This window comes from Python bivittatus, unplaced genomic scaffold (genome assembly GCF_059951505.1).
Source record: "Python bivittatus isolate LINGU-HERP-01145 unplaced genomic scaffold, Pbiv_v1 ctg000310_np1212, whole genome shotgun sequence".
NCBI lineage: Eukaryota > Metazoa > Chordata > Lepidosauria > Squamata > Pythonidae > Python > Python bivittatus.
In genome coordinates this window covers 3564466-3580182 of record NW_028277054.1, presented here as the reverse complement: position 1 = coordinate 3580182, position 15717 = coordinate 3564466, and the positions used below count along the sequence as shown (strand labels likewise).

The window sequence follows — 15717 nt, the reverse complement described above, 5'->3', positions numbered from 1 at the left end:
CATGCTACATCAACATACAGTGTTGATATTAAGAAGGCATTTGGACCTGAAAGAGAGTTAACACAGGATGTAGTGTTAACTGTCTCTGAATCAATTATTGCTTTTACATAACAAAACCTTACAATAAAGAGCATGTTTATCCTTAATAAACAATTGATACCCACAGAGTATGGATACTGCACCACTCATATTACACCTCTTTTGGACACTCAGAAAGTATCAGCAATGCATACAGCACTCCTACACAAGAGGGCTTTCTGAGTCCACTTTCAAAAGGTTAGTTCAGGGCATGCTAATAAAATAAACAGAGCAAACTACTGTAGAAACTCCTGACACTGGAGGATCTCTGTGCAAAACTGCCAGTCATGCATATAAAAGGAACAAGAGAGGGGACTGACTGGATTCTATTCCTGAGTTCAATAAACCTAGGTTTTAGCCTATCACATGGGTCTTTAAATGTGGGTGACACTGACATGTACAGACTACAAAATTGTACAGTTCTGTGGTTTCATCTAAAGCCATGACTATAGCTTCATCTACCATGACTGGTCCAGAAAATCTCTGGATTTGCAGCACAAACAATGCCTGCCATCACTGGATATACTTGGTGATAGAGATGAAAAGGTGTGTCGTTTTTTTAGGAGAAGAAGAAGGAAGCAGCAAATATTAGTCAGCTGGCAGGAAAAAAAATGCATTTCCAAAACTCTGTACTGTATGTGCATCAGAGTTCAAAACAAAGTTTCTTACACAAGGAAGTTCCTGGTGCTGACAAACGTCAATGCATTCAAACTAACTTTCTAAACATCCATTTATATCTCAAGACAAAGAATTCAGTGAACCTTACCAAAAATATTTCACTACTTCAAACTGTCTCAAGACACACTAATGCTGTAACTAAAGAATCAGTGTAAGCGCCAGCACAGAAAATCCTCAAAATATCACACAGAAATACAGAAACATTAATGTTATCCTCACACAACTTTAGAGCTACTGTTATGGTTTCCAAAAAAAGAAAAACATCTTGTGATTTTGACAGAGATCAAGTGCTTCCAATGCAAAGATGATAATCCAAGGGAAAGCATTGTCCCTCTCCCTCCCCACAGCCAGTTTTTAAAATTAACATTCAAGGACCTGGACCAAAACAACAAAATGCTGCCCTTTTATAAAACACATTTAGGCAGCCTGTCTTTCTGAAATACATCCCTCACATCACGCTTTGCAACATTGCACTTCCAAAATAGCTAATAATGCCCTATCCCAACTACTTACATGTCAGCTATGATTAGAACCCAATGCAATGAAAAATAATACTAATGCTAATAGAATATGCATTATCATTAGGACTGGAAAACTCTTACCACCAGGACATTTTTTATCAACCAGGAGACCGCAATTTTTCCACTCCTATGTACCATACTAGTGAGAACATTGTTCGCACCTGGCACATTTTAGGTAAGACTGAGAAGTTAAAAAAAAAAAATCACAGAAGGCAATGGCAAACTACTTAAGTAGGATTTCCAAGAAAACTACATGGATATGCCTAAGAAGTCACCAAGAATTAAGCAGGTCTCAAAGGAGATTCTACCTGTTAAAAAAATGTATATATGTATTCTAACTACCTTAATTAAAATACCATAAGCTGTTTAATGGAGCTGTCCACAGTATAATCTATACAGAGATTATAAAAAGATAGGCAGGAAGAATAATCATGACTGAAACATCACAAGAACATGTGACTACATTGTCCAACCACACCACATTTTGCTGAGCTATGGATTCACTGGTTCCCACCCTTGAGAGAAATCATTCATATGCAACTCCTTTGCTAAATAGGGACATTAGTGGCCATACACAAAGGTATTAAAACATTTATACACACACACAATACATACATACATACTATATATATATAGTGTTGCCTTCTGGCAACTGCCTTTGGAAGTGGCTTGCCCTTGCCTACTTCCTAGGGCTGAGAGGGAGTGACTGGCCCAAAGTCACCCAGCTGGCTTCATGCCTAAGGTGGGACTAGAACTCACAGTCTCCTGGTTTCTAGCCTAGTACTTTAACCACTACACCAAACTGGATTTCATTAAAACATTAATGCAGCATTATTTTTATTATTATACTCTCAAAATTCTGAGATCATGTCAACCAAGAAAGTAAGTTTGCCTAAACCATTCATGTTACAGATTTTTAAGATACACCCACGAATTCAGGATAATGTTATTTACATTAACAGAAAGGGAGAGTAACCTCCAAAGCATGGAAGAAAAAAACTTTCTTCAGTCCTTTTGCCAGCAAAGCTTTTTCAAAAAGAATGATTTAATGATTAAAATGTGTATTTATTGATATTCTTAGAATATTTAAAAACAAGGAAACTTCTTCATTTAGTGCCTGCGAAGCTTCGTTTTTCTTTGTCATGTATTTACATAAAACAACATAAGCATCGCTTTATTGGCTGTGAAGTAGTGAATTTTCAGTCTCTTTAGTAAGATTAAGATTGCCAAAATTTGGGTTCTTTAATTTAAAAAATTATGTCCACTTTTAACATTGGTGTGACTCAGTAATTTAAACATGCAAAAACAGCATTATTAAAGATGTCAGCAACCTTACTACATCTCCGAAAACATGAACAATCCTGTCCTGACACTGTTTGGGAAACTCATGATTATCCACAGCAGCAACCACACTACAGGTGGTCCTCAACTTACGACCGTTTCTTTAACAACCGTTCAAAGTTACGATGGCACTGAAAACAGTGACTTACAACCGGTCCTCACACTTACGACTGTCACAGCATCCCCACGGTCACATGATCAAAATTTGGGCACTTGGCAACTGGCATGTATTTATGACAGATGCAGCATCCCAGGGTCACATGATTGCCATTTGTGAACTTCCCAGGGGGTAAGCAAAATCAATTGGGGAAGCCACATTTCCTTAACGACTGTGTGATCCACTTAACAACCATGGCAAAAACAATCATAAAATCGGGTGTGACTCACTTAATAATTACATTGCTTAGCAATGGAAGTTCTAGTCCCAATTGTGGCTGTAAGTTGAGGACAACCTGTAGAGAATTTTTCAGCATATGGACACATGCCAATTTGCCTCCTTTTATAACTTACTCAATTAAAGACTGTTTTCAAGAGCCTTCCCTGCCTAGTGATTGGCCATTTTTTAATTAATTACTGTACAGTTAAATCGGCTTTTAGTATTTTGTCATGTATCTTCTTAAATAGGAATTTTTTTGTGCTGCATTTATATCCCCTGATTATATAATGTGGTTTGAAGCCCTTTCAGGAGAAAAGTGCCTAGTAAAATCAAGTACAAATAAATAATGATTTACTGTTAGTGGAGGGCAAAATGTTTCTCTCTGATTTGCCTCCAATTCAAAATAGCTAATGAGAATACTTTGAATGAGAACTGTTTTGCACCTAAATGTTCTGCAAAACCCTAAAGACTGCAGCACAAACACCAAATCTGTATTTAAAATAATTGGCTTGGACCAGTGTAGTCCAGCCCCAAGAAGAGAATGAGGGTATTTGGAACAGATGATCCTTGCTTACCATGCCGCCAAGGGTCTTTAGGCTCAACAGCACCAGACACTATGTCTTCATCAGAAGGGAAAGTGACATGCTTTGCCCCAGGCTTGAGCTTCCCATCATCACCAGGTGGAGAACCCTGGCTTAATAGTTCATCTGCTGGAGTGTCTCCACTTGCTGCTTCCAAGCTTAAACAGCAGTCCTGAGAAGGGGAATCAGCCTTGTCTTGCAAATGGTTACTCTCAGCAGACTGTTCATTGTCCCTAAGGCATTCTTGAGTAGTCACAAGAGGTTCTGCAACCAAAAAGGTGTTACCATCAGCCACTTCATTTACCAATGACCGTTCCTGAAGCAGATGGTTCACAGTCTCCAATGGTTGCAAGTGCTTCTCTGCCCCATCACAACTCTCAGTCTCTTTCAGATTGTCCTTTAAAGAACAGGTAGTACAACGCTCTACAGTATCTCTGACATAAGGTTGGTGATGCTGGGAGTGAAGGGTCTCTGTACTTTTAGAACATTCTGAAAAATCCTTAGTGTCTTGACGTTTCATGCCATCTTGGTTATTGTCCACTTGGGAAGCAGCCCAGGTGTCAGAGCCCCCCAAAATGGTCTCCTCTTCCTTCTGCACAGCAGGAGTGGGCAGGAGCAGCAGCAGATGGTCCCCCTCGGCAGCTTTCCGTTGTTGCTGCACAGGTGAAACCTGCACACACTCCATAGCCAAGCAAGTGAGATGGGTGTCTGTCAAAGGAGGAGCTCCTTCTTCCCTTCTCATGGGTCCTTTGGAGTCATTACTTAGGAACAGAACTCACCTTTGCCTCCTATCTTTTGCTTCCCACCCCTCCTGGAAAGAAAAAAGCTCTCCCGTTTTCCAGGCCTTCTCCCTACAAGCAATGGTGTAAAGAGACCAAGCTCCTGTTGGATCAAGAAAGCTGCTACATGAAGCATGAGTGAAGATTAAAATAAATTTGGAGGTGGGGGGGGAGACGAGAGAAACAGAAGGGAAGGGCCTCTCTCGCTATAAAAAATAGAGAATAAAACCCTTGTTTGAGATTAGAAGGAAGTGTTAGGAGAGACACAGGATCAAGAGAACTGCTTGGAATGGGGAGAGGGATGAATTTATGGAGAGCCGAGGATCATTAATGGGTCACAGAAATCCCCTTCTAGTCTGGAAAACAAAGAAAACTATTCAGGCTCATTGTCCTTCCCAGTAAAAAGGGATCAGGTAGTGTATGCGTAAGCCAGGAATTCATTGGAATAAATAACTGCACAATAAAATATGTCTCAAAGAAGCTCTCCCACAGCAAGAGAGCTAAAAAAAAAAAAAAAAGTTTACTCAAGCATGAACTGCAATGCCCACAAAATAAATAAGCTACAGCTGACAAAAGCCAAATAAAAGTACACTAGGGTCGACTTTGGTGCAGGAAAGGAAAAAAAATGGGGGTGTTGCTTTTGCAGAAGCATTCACGTGCAGTTGGGGTCGTGCGGGGAAAAGTTGGGGGAAATTACTCTCTTCGAGACATGGAGTCTTTGTGAGAGGAAGAGAGAAATATCAAAAAAGAGTCATGTCCACTGGGGGGAGGAAAGGGGGGGTCGCTGGGGAGGAGACAAGCCTCGGGGGTGGGGGGGGAGAAGGAACCTCTCCAGATAAAAACAAGCAGGAGCTCCGGGAGCGGGGAAGCGAAGGAGCGCGCCTCGGCAGAGGCTTCGGTCCCGGGAAAGGGCCTACTTGAGCGCTCCTCCCAGGAGCGGGGCCTCGGGACCCCCTCCCCACTTTCTTCAGGAGGGGGCGGGCGGCGGCAGGAGAGGCCGTCGGGATGAATACGCACCCGGATGAGCAGCGGAGCGCCGGGTCCCGGGGGAGGCGGGGGGGAGGACAAGGCCGCCCACGCGGCGGGGTCGGCGAAGGGGCAACCGGCGCGCGCGGCGACCGAGTCCCGCCGCCGCCTCAGCCAGGTGCGGACGCGAAAGAAGACGCCTCTCCCCTTCGCCTCCTTTCGCCGCCGCCAGGACTAAGTGCGCTAGCGGCCTGCGCATCCGCCGCCGCACTTTCCACAAAGGGCTGGCTGGTTTGCTTGGCTTTCGTTCCCGCTCTTCTCCCCCACCCCAACTGCGATCCTCGGACAACCCCCCCCCCCCCACGGCCACTCCAGCCGGACTCCCACCCCCGGCTTCCCAAGGGAGGGCCCTACGTCTTTTTTTTTTTTTTTTCGGCCAGTCGGAGATTGGCGAATCAGCGAGTGGGTTTTGAGAGACAGCGCTCGGAACGGCACGACCCCTCCTTCTCCTGCTGGCCGGCCTCCCGCTCTTCCCCCTCCCTCCTCCGACTCCAGGAGTGAAAGCGCCTAGTCTTGATTTCCGTTCCGCCCTTTCGACGGGCGTATGGCGCCTGAGGGAAGCGGGCGCAGTAAAATCCCGCCCGCTGTGGCTTCAGACCGGAGAGTGAAAGCGAATTTAAAAAATGCAGAACTCAAAAGAAAGCACGGGAGCGACAGAAAGACGGCCTCGAATGTGCTGATAGGGGAACCGGACTGGACGAAACTAAAAACCGCCTGACTGACGAAAAACTCACGGGGAATGAAGGGGGGGGAAGAGGGGGGAAATGATTGACTTACGCATGCGTCATGCCCGTCTCCCGCCTCCTTGGTCTAAAGTCATAGAGTTGGCAGTCCTCCTCTGGTCAGAGAGGACTAATCTAAGCATTGGCTTAAGGAAGAGCATAGAATTTCCGGGCAAAGAGGTCACGTCTCTCTCTCCCCTCACCCTTAGCACGTTGGGTGCTCGCGCTTCAGGACAGGCGAATTTGGGGTCGTCATGACGGCTTGAGTTAGTTCCAGCCAGGCCTGCGCAAGTTAGTTCATGTTAATTAAGAATTTTTGACGGGAATGCTGCTTGTCTGGGCAAAGGGAGGCTGTTTGACTAACACGTCTCCAACTCGGCGCCCTCCATAATCCTCAGCCAGCCCTCGGGCCGGCAATAGGCTGTCTCGCCCTGCGGAGCCTCTTGTCCCGTCCAACTCTCGACCAGTGTGGTTGATTTTCGGCTCAGGGTCTGCTGCAAACCCAAGAAAGAAACCGAGCCAGGATTTAAAACCAAAGCCCAGAAAACTGGCTTTTTAAACCAGGGCTTCTTAGGAAATCAGAGTCCTGGTTTGCTTTGTGCCCCACCCACTTATTCTGGGTGGTGGCACAGAAAACAAACCAGGAACTGCCATTACGGGTTACTAATATTTTGTTCATCTGGAAGGCTTGCTCAAGCTTCTCCTTGACTTCAGCAAATCATGGTTAACGAATCTTGGCTTATTGCTACATGAGAAGATAGCCAATGTCTGGATATGCATATGGTATTATTGAATAAGCCACACGTGGCTGGGTTCACGCAGCTTGCTCAGTCATGGCCTAGAATGTGGTTTGTTGATTTAACAAGATGTCTAAGGGCTGTCTTTGATTCACTAGGTTAGATACCAAGTTGTTTTGTGTTAAAACTTTGACATTGCTTCTCAACCATCAGTAGGACCCCTGTGGTCTCTTAACAAGATGCCCAGGAATGGTAGGTTTCCTCAGTGGTCTGACATTATGATGGGTTCACAACTCTTCATGTTAGATTCCACTCTCCCCTGAGATCAGAGCTCCCTTTCTGACCAGAGAGTGGTAATCTGGGGAAATCCATCACTCCTTGGCCACCTTCTTAGGGTCCATGGGATTGAGCCAAAATAATCTGTTGCTGGGTAAGAAGCTGCGTGCAATTGGGGGACTGGATTGTTCTGCCTGTGAAGGAACTTACATGCCAAATATTTGCCTTCATCATTAATTCTGATTAAAACATTAATATTTTGACTGGGGAAACTCTCTAAAGCTATGAAATAGATGCAAATGCAAAAAACAAAGTACTACTGAATAATCATTCCATGGATATCTGCAAGTGTTTCTCTTTAGTTATGTGCATTCTCCCTCAGTTTCAACATGTCTGTCTGGTTTTAATTTTGGCCTGGGGACTGTTATTGTTTTAGGCTTGATAAATGTTTCATTTACTGTTCATCTAAAGGCTGTCATATCTAAAAGAACAACACCTAGTTACTCATTAATGGGGGTAGGTAATCTCATGCATCTCTGTTGTTTTGAGTACAGCTCCCATAATCCCTGCTGGCTGAAAGTGATAAGTTATATTCAGAGTGGTTCTTTTACCTATTGTTGCATTAAAAGATGGCATGAAAAGGTGATGATTGCTCACTCGTGAATTAATCGTAATTGCCTTGCTATTTTCAACAGCAGCCTGCAGAATGTTGGTGGCCACTCTCTGGGAAGATATCATAATAATAGCCTTGACCTGTTGCTGATACTTAGAAGTAAACTAGTTCTGTACAGCAAGATCCTATTTGGCTTCTATCTGTGGTGGTCTTATACTGGCCATCTGCACCTTTTGCAATAATATGTGAAATACTTTTGACAGTCCTGACTTTATTGTCCATAACTTTTACTGAAAGGCTTCCCTAGTTTTAATACGGAGAAAAGACATTTCTGTGCAGTTTCGGTTCTAACGACACCCACATCCCTCCACCACCATGTCTTGATAGGTCTTAAGGACCACCATGTCATGTTGGTCTAGGTAAAGCATAGCAATGGGGCTGAGCTCTGTTGGGACACAGCATGCCTTGGGCACTTTGGAGTTCACTGAATTCAGTATGGTCTGCACTACAGCATGGCTGGAAGAGTTCATGTGGTCAGCCAGTGGAAACCGGCAGTCCCCAGAGCAGTAGAAAGCGTGGTAGCCGCTAGGAGCAATGATCCAGTCGTTCCACCCAACCGCCTTGAAATCCACAAACAGACGGTGCCTTCTGCATCTTGTGCTGATTTTATTCTTTGGCTTCAGGCTCTTGTGTTTCCTCATGGATGCTGGGATTTTAGTAGTTCCTTTGCCTCTAATAGGCTGGCTTCTGCTTTGCCTTTTTCTGTGGGTCAGAGGTTGCCCTCTTTGGTCATGACTATAGGTGACCAGTAAAGGCCTTTCGAGAGCCCACTGAGTCTCCTCTTCTCCAGGAGAGCGTCTTGCACGAAGGGAAACCTGATGCTGCTGAAGATTGTGGCTGCTGTTTGAAGGCTGCACCTCAACCAGAAAGCCAAGGTTATGCTTCTGTTCTCCAGCCTTCTTGAAAGCAGCTGTAACATCAAAACTCACCCATTTGGGCTGACTGAGAGTCACAAATTTACATGTGAGGAGTCTGCTCTTGTTTGTGGCAGCAGGCGGGGGATCCATTGCATGGTAAACGTTGATGTATAAGCCCTGGCTTTCTTTACGGGAGTGATAGAGACGCAACTCAAGGGCAGTCAGCTCCTCCTCCAAAGGCAGCAAGGTGAGGTTGAACAGGAAATAGAATGAACTTCCTGCACCTTCAGAGATATGGACCAAATCCTCTAAATGTGAAAAAATGAGCAGAAGTAAGGAAAGAAATCAGGATAGACAATTTGAATACAATAACTGCCTTGCTGGAGTTAACTGGAGCTCTTTTGCCCTGTTTCTTGGTTACAGTCAACCAGATGTTTCTTGGAAGCTCAAGTGTGGCTTGGGGCACACAGCATTCTCTTCCTTGTCATTTCTATCTGGAACACAGCACGTATAGCCTTTAAAATAAGTTTAGTTTTCAGTTCCATAGGAGGAACGTTGACTCAGATAGCTAGGATTGGATCCAAAGTAGATTATATTTAAGGCTTAATGCTTTGCTATTATAAGAAGAGAGGAAAATTATGGAGCAAGCTCAAAATCCATTATTTACTAACCTTTTATGGCTAGTGTGTTGTACTGGCAATTTCCTTGTGTAGTTTTAAAACAACAGCTATATGGCATTTCTTTCTGAGGAATATTTTAGCTGCTAGAATCTGTCAACCAACCTTTTGGGAGACCATTGCCCTACTTGCTCCATAGATGGCACTAAAACCCAAGATAATGTCTTTTAGTCCAGTTCTCACCTCAGCAGTTAAATACAAGGCCCCATTTTCAAGAACAACAACAAAAAATCTACAGTGGCTTCCATAGGACAGTTGGGGAAGCATTTAGCCATTTTGCTGATTGACCTCTCTAAATTTAGATCCTGGTGTCTGCCATGGAACATAAGGGATATAGGAGGTCAGGCTGAGGGTTTGCCTAGCATGGCATTTTACTGGCTACAGATTCTCAGTTTATTGCAGCCAGTAAAGCCAGTTTATTGCAGCCAGTAAAGCCATATTTTATGGGCTGCAGCTTCTCAGGAAGCAAGAAGAGGTCTTATCCTGTCCCCTAACCCTTTGGACTGGAGATGCTGGTGATTCATTCCTGGGATCTTTAGCATGCGAAGTTGGACTCCATCCCGCTTAAGCAGCCCAGTCAGCTTATGATGTCTATGGCTTTCTGCCCCTCCTTCTGGCCCTCAGCTCTTTTTAACAGACCTTTCTGCTGTGTTGGTGCCTGCTACCACCCTGACCTTTGGGCCACAGTTTCCAAAGAGATCCATCCCCCCTCCCCTCCCTCCACCCTGTTGAGCAAGAGAACTTGCAGCCTCACCAACATGATGGAATGTGCGCACAGTGTTGGCTGCTGCTGCTCGCGCCTCAAGGAAGGGTCGTTCAGCGTCCTTTGGGGAGAATGGAGCCCGTCTCAAGCAGAACTGGTATAAATCCAGCAGGTAGTGAGGAACCAGCAGTTTTGGCTTTGGGTCTGGGCGCCTTTGCAAGCCCAGCCGCCTTAATAGAATGGTTTGGAAGGCTTGGATTGGAAGCTGCTCCAGGTCACGTTTGCCACTTTGCTCAGCAGCGCCTGGCGATGCCATCTGAAGGCTTTCAGATCCCCAAAAGGCAAGAGGTACAAGTAAAATCACCCAAACAGGCAAGTTACCAGAAACCATTGTGGAACTGGAGAAGTTGAGGCAGGTGAGAGGAGAGAGAGAGAGAGAGAGGAAATTATTGATAAATATAGCACATTACAGCAGTACTATTAATTCTCTTTTTTGCTTTCCTCCCTTCATTCTGTCCCAAATGCAGAGCATTAATTTCGCCTAGCATAAATAATCACACTGCAGTTAGAGAACCTGTTGAGACCTCAGGTTGCTTTTTCATTAATCCACAGCCTAATAACTCCCATTGCCCTCCTCCTGCACATTGGGATGTTGCATGTTGATCAATTCAGACTGCATTTTACAAATCTGTTCCAGTTCTCCTTTCTCTTTTTGTTTCCAAGTCTCTACAAGAGGATGTTACTTTAAACTCCTAGACAGAAGTGTTCCTCTGAGCATAGTGTATTGTGTTGTTAAGAGGGTGTGATTCGTTTTTAAGTTGTGATGCAATTATATAGAAGGAAACAATGGATCTATAGAAATCTCTCTGTTAATGTTTCTCTGTCTCGATCCTCGTTTATCTTTCTTGATTTTATAGCTTGATCTCGCCCTAACGGTTTGGGTGCAAATATTGTTTACTGCTTTATTCACTTTCCTAACAACTTTCTGCATGAGATGGTGCCGTTACATCATAAAGAGAGAAACTGAGGCATAGGGAAAGTACCAGATACCGTAGGCAAAGAGGGTATGATTTATGGCAAACCAGTGCTTGCTTTGATTTGTGCTGTGAGACTTCCATTTCTTGATTCGTCAGAATATGAAAAGTTGAGAGGTCAGTTCTGGCAGAGTCTCTGTAGGTAAGGCTGCCACTGCCGTGGGGTGGACTTGTATACTGTGAAGTGGGGTGGAGTTACAGTTGGTATGGAAAGCAAGTCATGGGTGGGGCTTCATGTGATACCCCTTGGTCTCAGACCTAACTTCTCTGCCATCTCTTTGCCAATCATCCCAGATCACTAACTCGTAAAAGAAGTAACAACAACAACAAAGGTACCTCTCACCTGTGCTACTCACAAACTCCCAAATACCAGCTAGCCAAAAAGGAAGCACTGTTTTTGTAGTCCTGGTGGCTAGATTTCTTTCTACCCACCCCACCCACCCCGAAGGAGCACTTACTTGAAAAAGTGGAGGTTCTCGGCAAGAATCCATTTTCCCTTCTGCAATTAAAGTGGCCTTCCTTTGCACTCTGGCTCTTCAAGCCTTTCCCAACTCTTCTGGGTCACCCATAACAGGAAACCGCCTTTGAGACCTCACGAGCATGGCATTTCTCCTTGGCATTCTCCGTCCACCTTCCTGCCTTGTTCAGCAAATGAGAGAGGCCAGGTCCCGGCTCTCTTTCAGATTGTCCGGGCTCTGCCCACCCTGCCTGTGGAGGTGCCGGTCTCCCTGCCTTCAGGATGTGATGTCAACCTGGCAAGTGGCCTGAGCCAGAACAAACAAGTTGTTGAACGTTGTCGCTTCTTCGTGCTCTGCAGCAGCACCACAGTGGTCCTTTGGACTCACTGCATCCTTTGGCCCTGCTGGAAAAGCCATGTTTGCCATGTGGCTATTGGGCCCAATATGGGAAAAGGGGCACTTATAACTCCATTGTGGTAGATACCAAAGTCTGTTTCCCAAATAGCATTTGGGTCAAGCACCAAAGGTGGCTGCCTCTTCCCACAGTCCCTCTTGGTCATCTTCACCCATCCAGGGGGCCTTGCTACACTGTGCCATGTTCAGATGCCTTCATGTGAATCTGTGCCGAGGCTCCTTCTGCCAGCCCTTGTACTTTAGCTGTCATGGCCTATATTGTGACAAAAAATTAGGATTCCGGTAGTGAGACATTTCTGAAAGCATTGCCTAGACGGTGGCTCTTTAGCATCTCTTGCACAGGGTGGGGTCAAAATAAGGACCGTTTTTATGCCTTTCCTAGGTTTGGGAAGGTTTGAAGGGCCCAAACAGGCACCTTAAGCCTCACAGGTTTGCACACCACCTCTAAATGGATCCTGGCCTTGACACTTTTGAGTATGGCCTTTATCAGACAAACCTGGCAGCCCTTTCCTAGACCTGCGTCCCTGGATGAGTCTTGCCGGCAGCCTTGCTACGTGTCTCCAAGTCAACGCTGCCTTTTATGTTGAAATCCGTGGCTGTTTCTTTTACGTTTGTCCTCACCACAGAGTCCCTTCGTAGGTCACATTCCAACAGAAGCCCACATCGTAGCAAAGGCGAGCCTTGCCAGAAAAATAACCCTCCCCTACACACACCTGGCATCGTGCCCAGGAGTGCAGCAGGTCTGAGCGGAGTTCTTATCAGGCCAGCTGGAAAGGGCTTCCAGGGGCCAGCACTTCCCTTGCTGCCAGACAACACACACCGAGAATGAGCTGTCTGTGGAAAGACGGCATAAACAGGGCTGAGGAGGAAACCCAGCGGCCTTCAGCCAGGGCAGGGGTTTGGAACAAACACACCACGCAGGCATGTAGTCTGACCAGGGACTTGGGGGAGGTTAGCTTTGGGGGGGGTTGTCTCCCCTGAGACGTAAGCCTAGAGCACTTCGTCCCAGAAGCCTGGCTGCGTCTTGAAGCAAAAGCTGGAAAATATTTTGCATAGCACGGGCATACGTGATTCTCCCAATGCCTGTGCTAGAGTTCAGCCAGCCCTGCTGCATTGAGCTACACATCCAGAGGGCCATCAAGGTGGGGGAGGTCACTATAGCTCCACTACCGCTATGTGCCAGAAGAGCGCAACTCCTTTGCTAATTTTCTGCAGGTGAAAATCAAGCATTCTTGTCCCTTCGCCAACACTCCCCAGGGCCTTTGTGGCTCTTCAAACTACTATGGACCTCCCCATAATACGTGACAGAAACAAGAACAAGCTGCTCAAACTTGCTGCTGTGGCCTTGATTGTGAAGTTAAGTACAGAGGCGGAAGCCATTCTTTCAGGAGTGGTTCCTAGATGTCTGAGACCTTAAGCCAGCTTCCCCCAGTCTGATGCGTTGGGACTGCCACTCCGAATGAGGCAGCCTTGGCATTGCAGTCCTGGTTTATTTTGAAAGCACCTTGCCTAGGCATCTTTTCTTTTCCCCAAATTATTTTCACAATCAGTTCTTTGGCCTAACCAAAGGAGTCATTTTTCACTGATTTTCAGAGCCGAATCTCTACAGATGTTTTGGCAGCAGGCCAGCCCATTTGGAACGAGGCAGTTCCCAAACTGGCTGGAGCAGAGTGCACCGGGCTGTTTTGTATGTACGCAACTGTCATGGTTGAAAAGAGGTGAGGTTGGTGTGGTGAATTGTGCTAACGTATATCAAGCACTCTGCTGCTAAGGTGGAGACTTGGCCCTGGCAGGCCCCTTTTGTGAGCTGACTTGTCTTTGTCTCAGTGGCTTCTGCTGTGGTGGTTCACTTCTTGCAAAGGTCTCCAGGAAGGACTTGGGATTCTTCATTTAGGTCCTTTCCAATTGTGTCAGGACTGCAGTTTTCAGAATTTCTAGCCAGCATAGCCTACTAAGGACTTGCAATCCCAAATTATGTGGAGGGTGGGGAAGGTTGGGGAAGACTGCTCTGGCCAAACATCGAAGACCGGGCTGAGGAAGGCTTATGTAAAAGATCAAAGCTACGTGTTGCATCGTTGTTTCTCACACTAGTTTGCCCCCTTGCTTTCCTTTGGGGGCTGGAATTGTCCTTGGCTGCTGCTGGATTTCTCCCGTTTACTGTGGAAAACATCCTCTTTGCCAATGACCTGGGCTTGGCTGCCTGCCGGAGGGGATGTTGGCACAGCAAGGGAGCGTCAACTTGGTGCCGCCACCGTCCAAAGAGGGAAAATAGGCTGTCCTTGTGCAGCAGTACTTCCTGTTTACAAGCCTATAAGCCTAGGTTAACTCTGTGTGTCCAGAGGATTGTGGAGGATAAGCTGTAGCGGCCTAGATTCCTTAATCAAAGAACAAGGATTTAGCAGAAATGCATAGTTTTGACAAGTGGCCCAAATCTATACACTTAAAGTATGTTGATGATCTAGGTTTTTACAGTCTATCCACTTCGTGAATAGCTTTTTACAGAACTTGTACTCTGCAAATTAAAAGATTATGACACTAACATTCAGTGACTCCTAAAATATAGCTGTCTTTTAAAAAAGCAGCAAATTCAGAGTTCTTCTTCTTATGGAACATGGTACAAATGAAATATCTAATCAGCCTTCTCTAATCTAGTCTTTGGATACAGTGGTAACTTTACATCTGATAGAGCCACTGAGGGTGGTTTTATTTCAATCAACCAAAAATGAGAGTAGGCCTGGTGTAGGTTCACACATCACACTAAGCCATAATACAGGTCCTTTGATTTTGGCTTAGTGTGTTGTATGAATTCAGTTAACCCATGATTACAGTAAACACATTACATCTAACAGGTATAAACCCAGTCTTGGCATATTCAACAGAACTATCCAATCCCTTCTGAAAGCAGGAAGTAATTTTAAGAGGGGCAGAAGAAGGTGCCCCTTTCTGACTAGTTCCTAGAGGTGATGAATTAAGGCAAAGATACAATATTGAGACTTCTGTTTTTTTTAAGCAGCGATCTACAATGAAGGTGCCTGTTGCTATTCTGCGCCTACCCCGTGGACCTGATGGGTCAAGCCGTGGTTTTGATCCCCACTCTCCTCGCTTCCAGGCTCTGGGGCCCAGCAGCCTGCCTTCCGGAGCATGTAAGGACACAGCCAACCTGGAGCAGGAGCAGCAAGCACGAGTCGCTCTGCGGGAACGCTACTTGCGCAGCCTCCTTGCCATGGTTGGCCAGCCAGTTAATTTCATCATGTACGAGAAGGTTAACGTCACTGCCTTGTTTGGAGCATCAGACATTGACATCCTGAACTTCCAGGTTTCTGAGCTTCAGACACCTTTGGGGATTCAGAGAGAAGCCCTCCTCCGCTGTTCAGACATTATTGCATATTCCTTTGAACTCTGAAGGGTCACTCCCTTTAATAAGAGAGCCTCTGATTAGGACAGAGACTTGCATCCTGTCCTTTTTTGTTGTTTTTTTAGCTGCAGCTCTCAAATAAATGAATAGCAACAATCCACAGTGGACACAGCAACTAGAACTTCTCTGTGAGATCAGAGCAGCTACCCCAGAAATGGGGGCTTGCTAGATCTCAGTGATTTGTCTACTTCCAATTATTGGGGGGGGGGAGAGAATGTGAAGTGCAGAAGAGGCTTCTAAGTACTGTGTCCCCCCTCAACTCCCCCTTTTTTTCTTCTAATCCGTAATACAATAGCAGGAGTTGTGACTTAATATGCTATGAAACCAGGCAAGGAAAGTACCCATCTCCAGTGCTGTTTAAACACATGAAA

General features: G+C 45.5%; 2 protein-coding genes across 5 annotated transcripts in view; one reads left to right on the top strand and one right to left on the bottom strand.

The window, feature by feature from the left end:
- Positions 1–5639, bottom strand: part of PPP1R37 (protein phosphatase 1 regulatory subunit 37) — a 34469-nt gene extending 28830 nt beyond the window's left edge. Inside the window, exon 1 of the mRNA XM_007421505.4 lies at positions 3570–5639. Within this exon, the coding sequence (XP_007421567.1) occupies positions 3570–4317 (748 nt within the window). The 5' untranslated portion in view covers positions 4318–5639. The remainder of the gene's footprint in view (positions 1–3569) is intronic.
- A 598-nt stretch (positions 5640–6237) lies between these two features.
- GEMIN7 (gem nuclear organelle associated protein 7) lies at positions 6238–15446 on the top strand. 4 transcript variants are annotated; one of them, XM_007421498.4, is made up of 2 exons: positions 6238–6393; positions 14945–15446. In XM_007421498.4, exon 2 carries the CDS (start codon positions 14954–14956, stop codon positions 15332–15334), a length of 381 nt encoding a protein of 126 aa, XP_007421560.1. In that variant the 5' UTR covers positions 6238–6393; positions 14945–14953; the 3' UTR covers positions 15335–15446. The 4 variants fall into 4 exon arrangements, with proteins under 4 accessions (XP_007421560.1, XP_007421561.1, XP_025028239.1 ...); XM_007421499.4 differs by having other exon boundaries at positions 6249–6393; positions 14942–15446; XM_025172471.2 differs by lacking the exon at positions 6238–6393 and adding an exon at positions 10287–10397.
- The last annotated feature ends 271 nt before the right edge of the window (positions 15447–15717 follow it).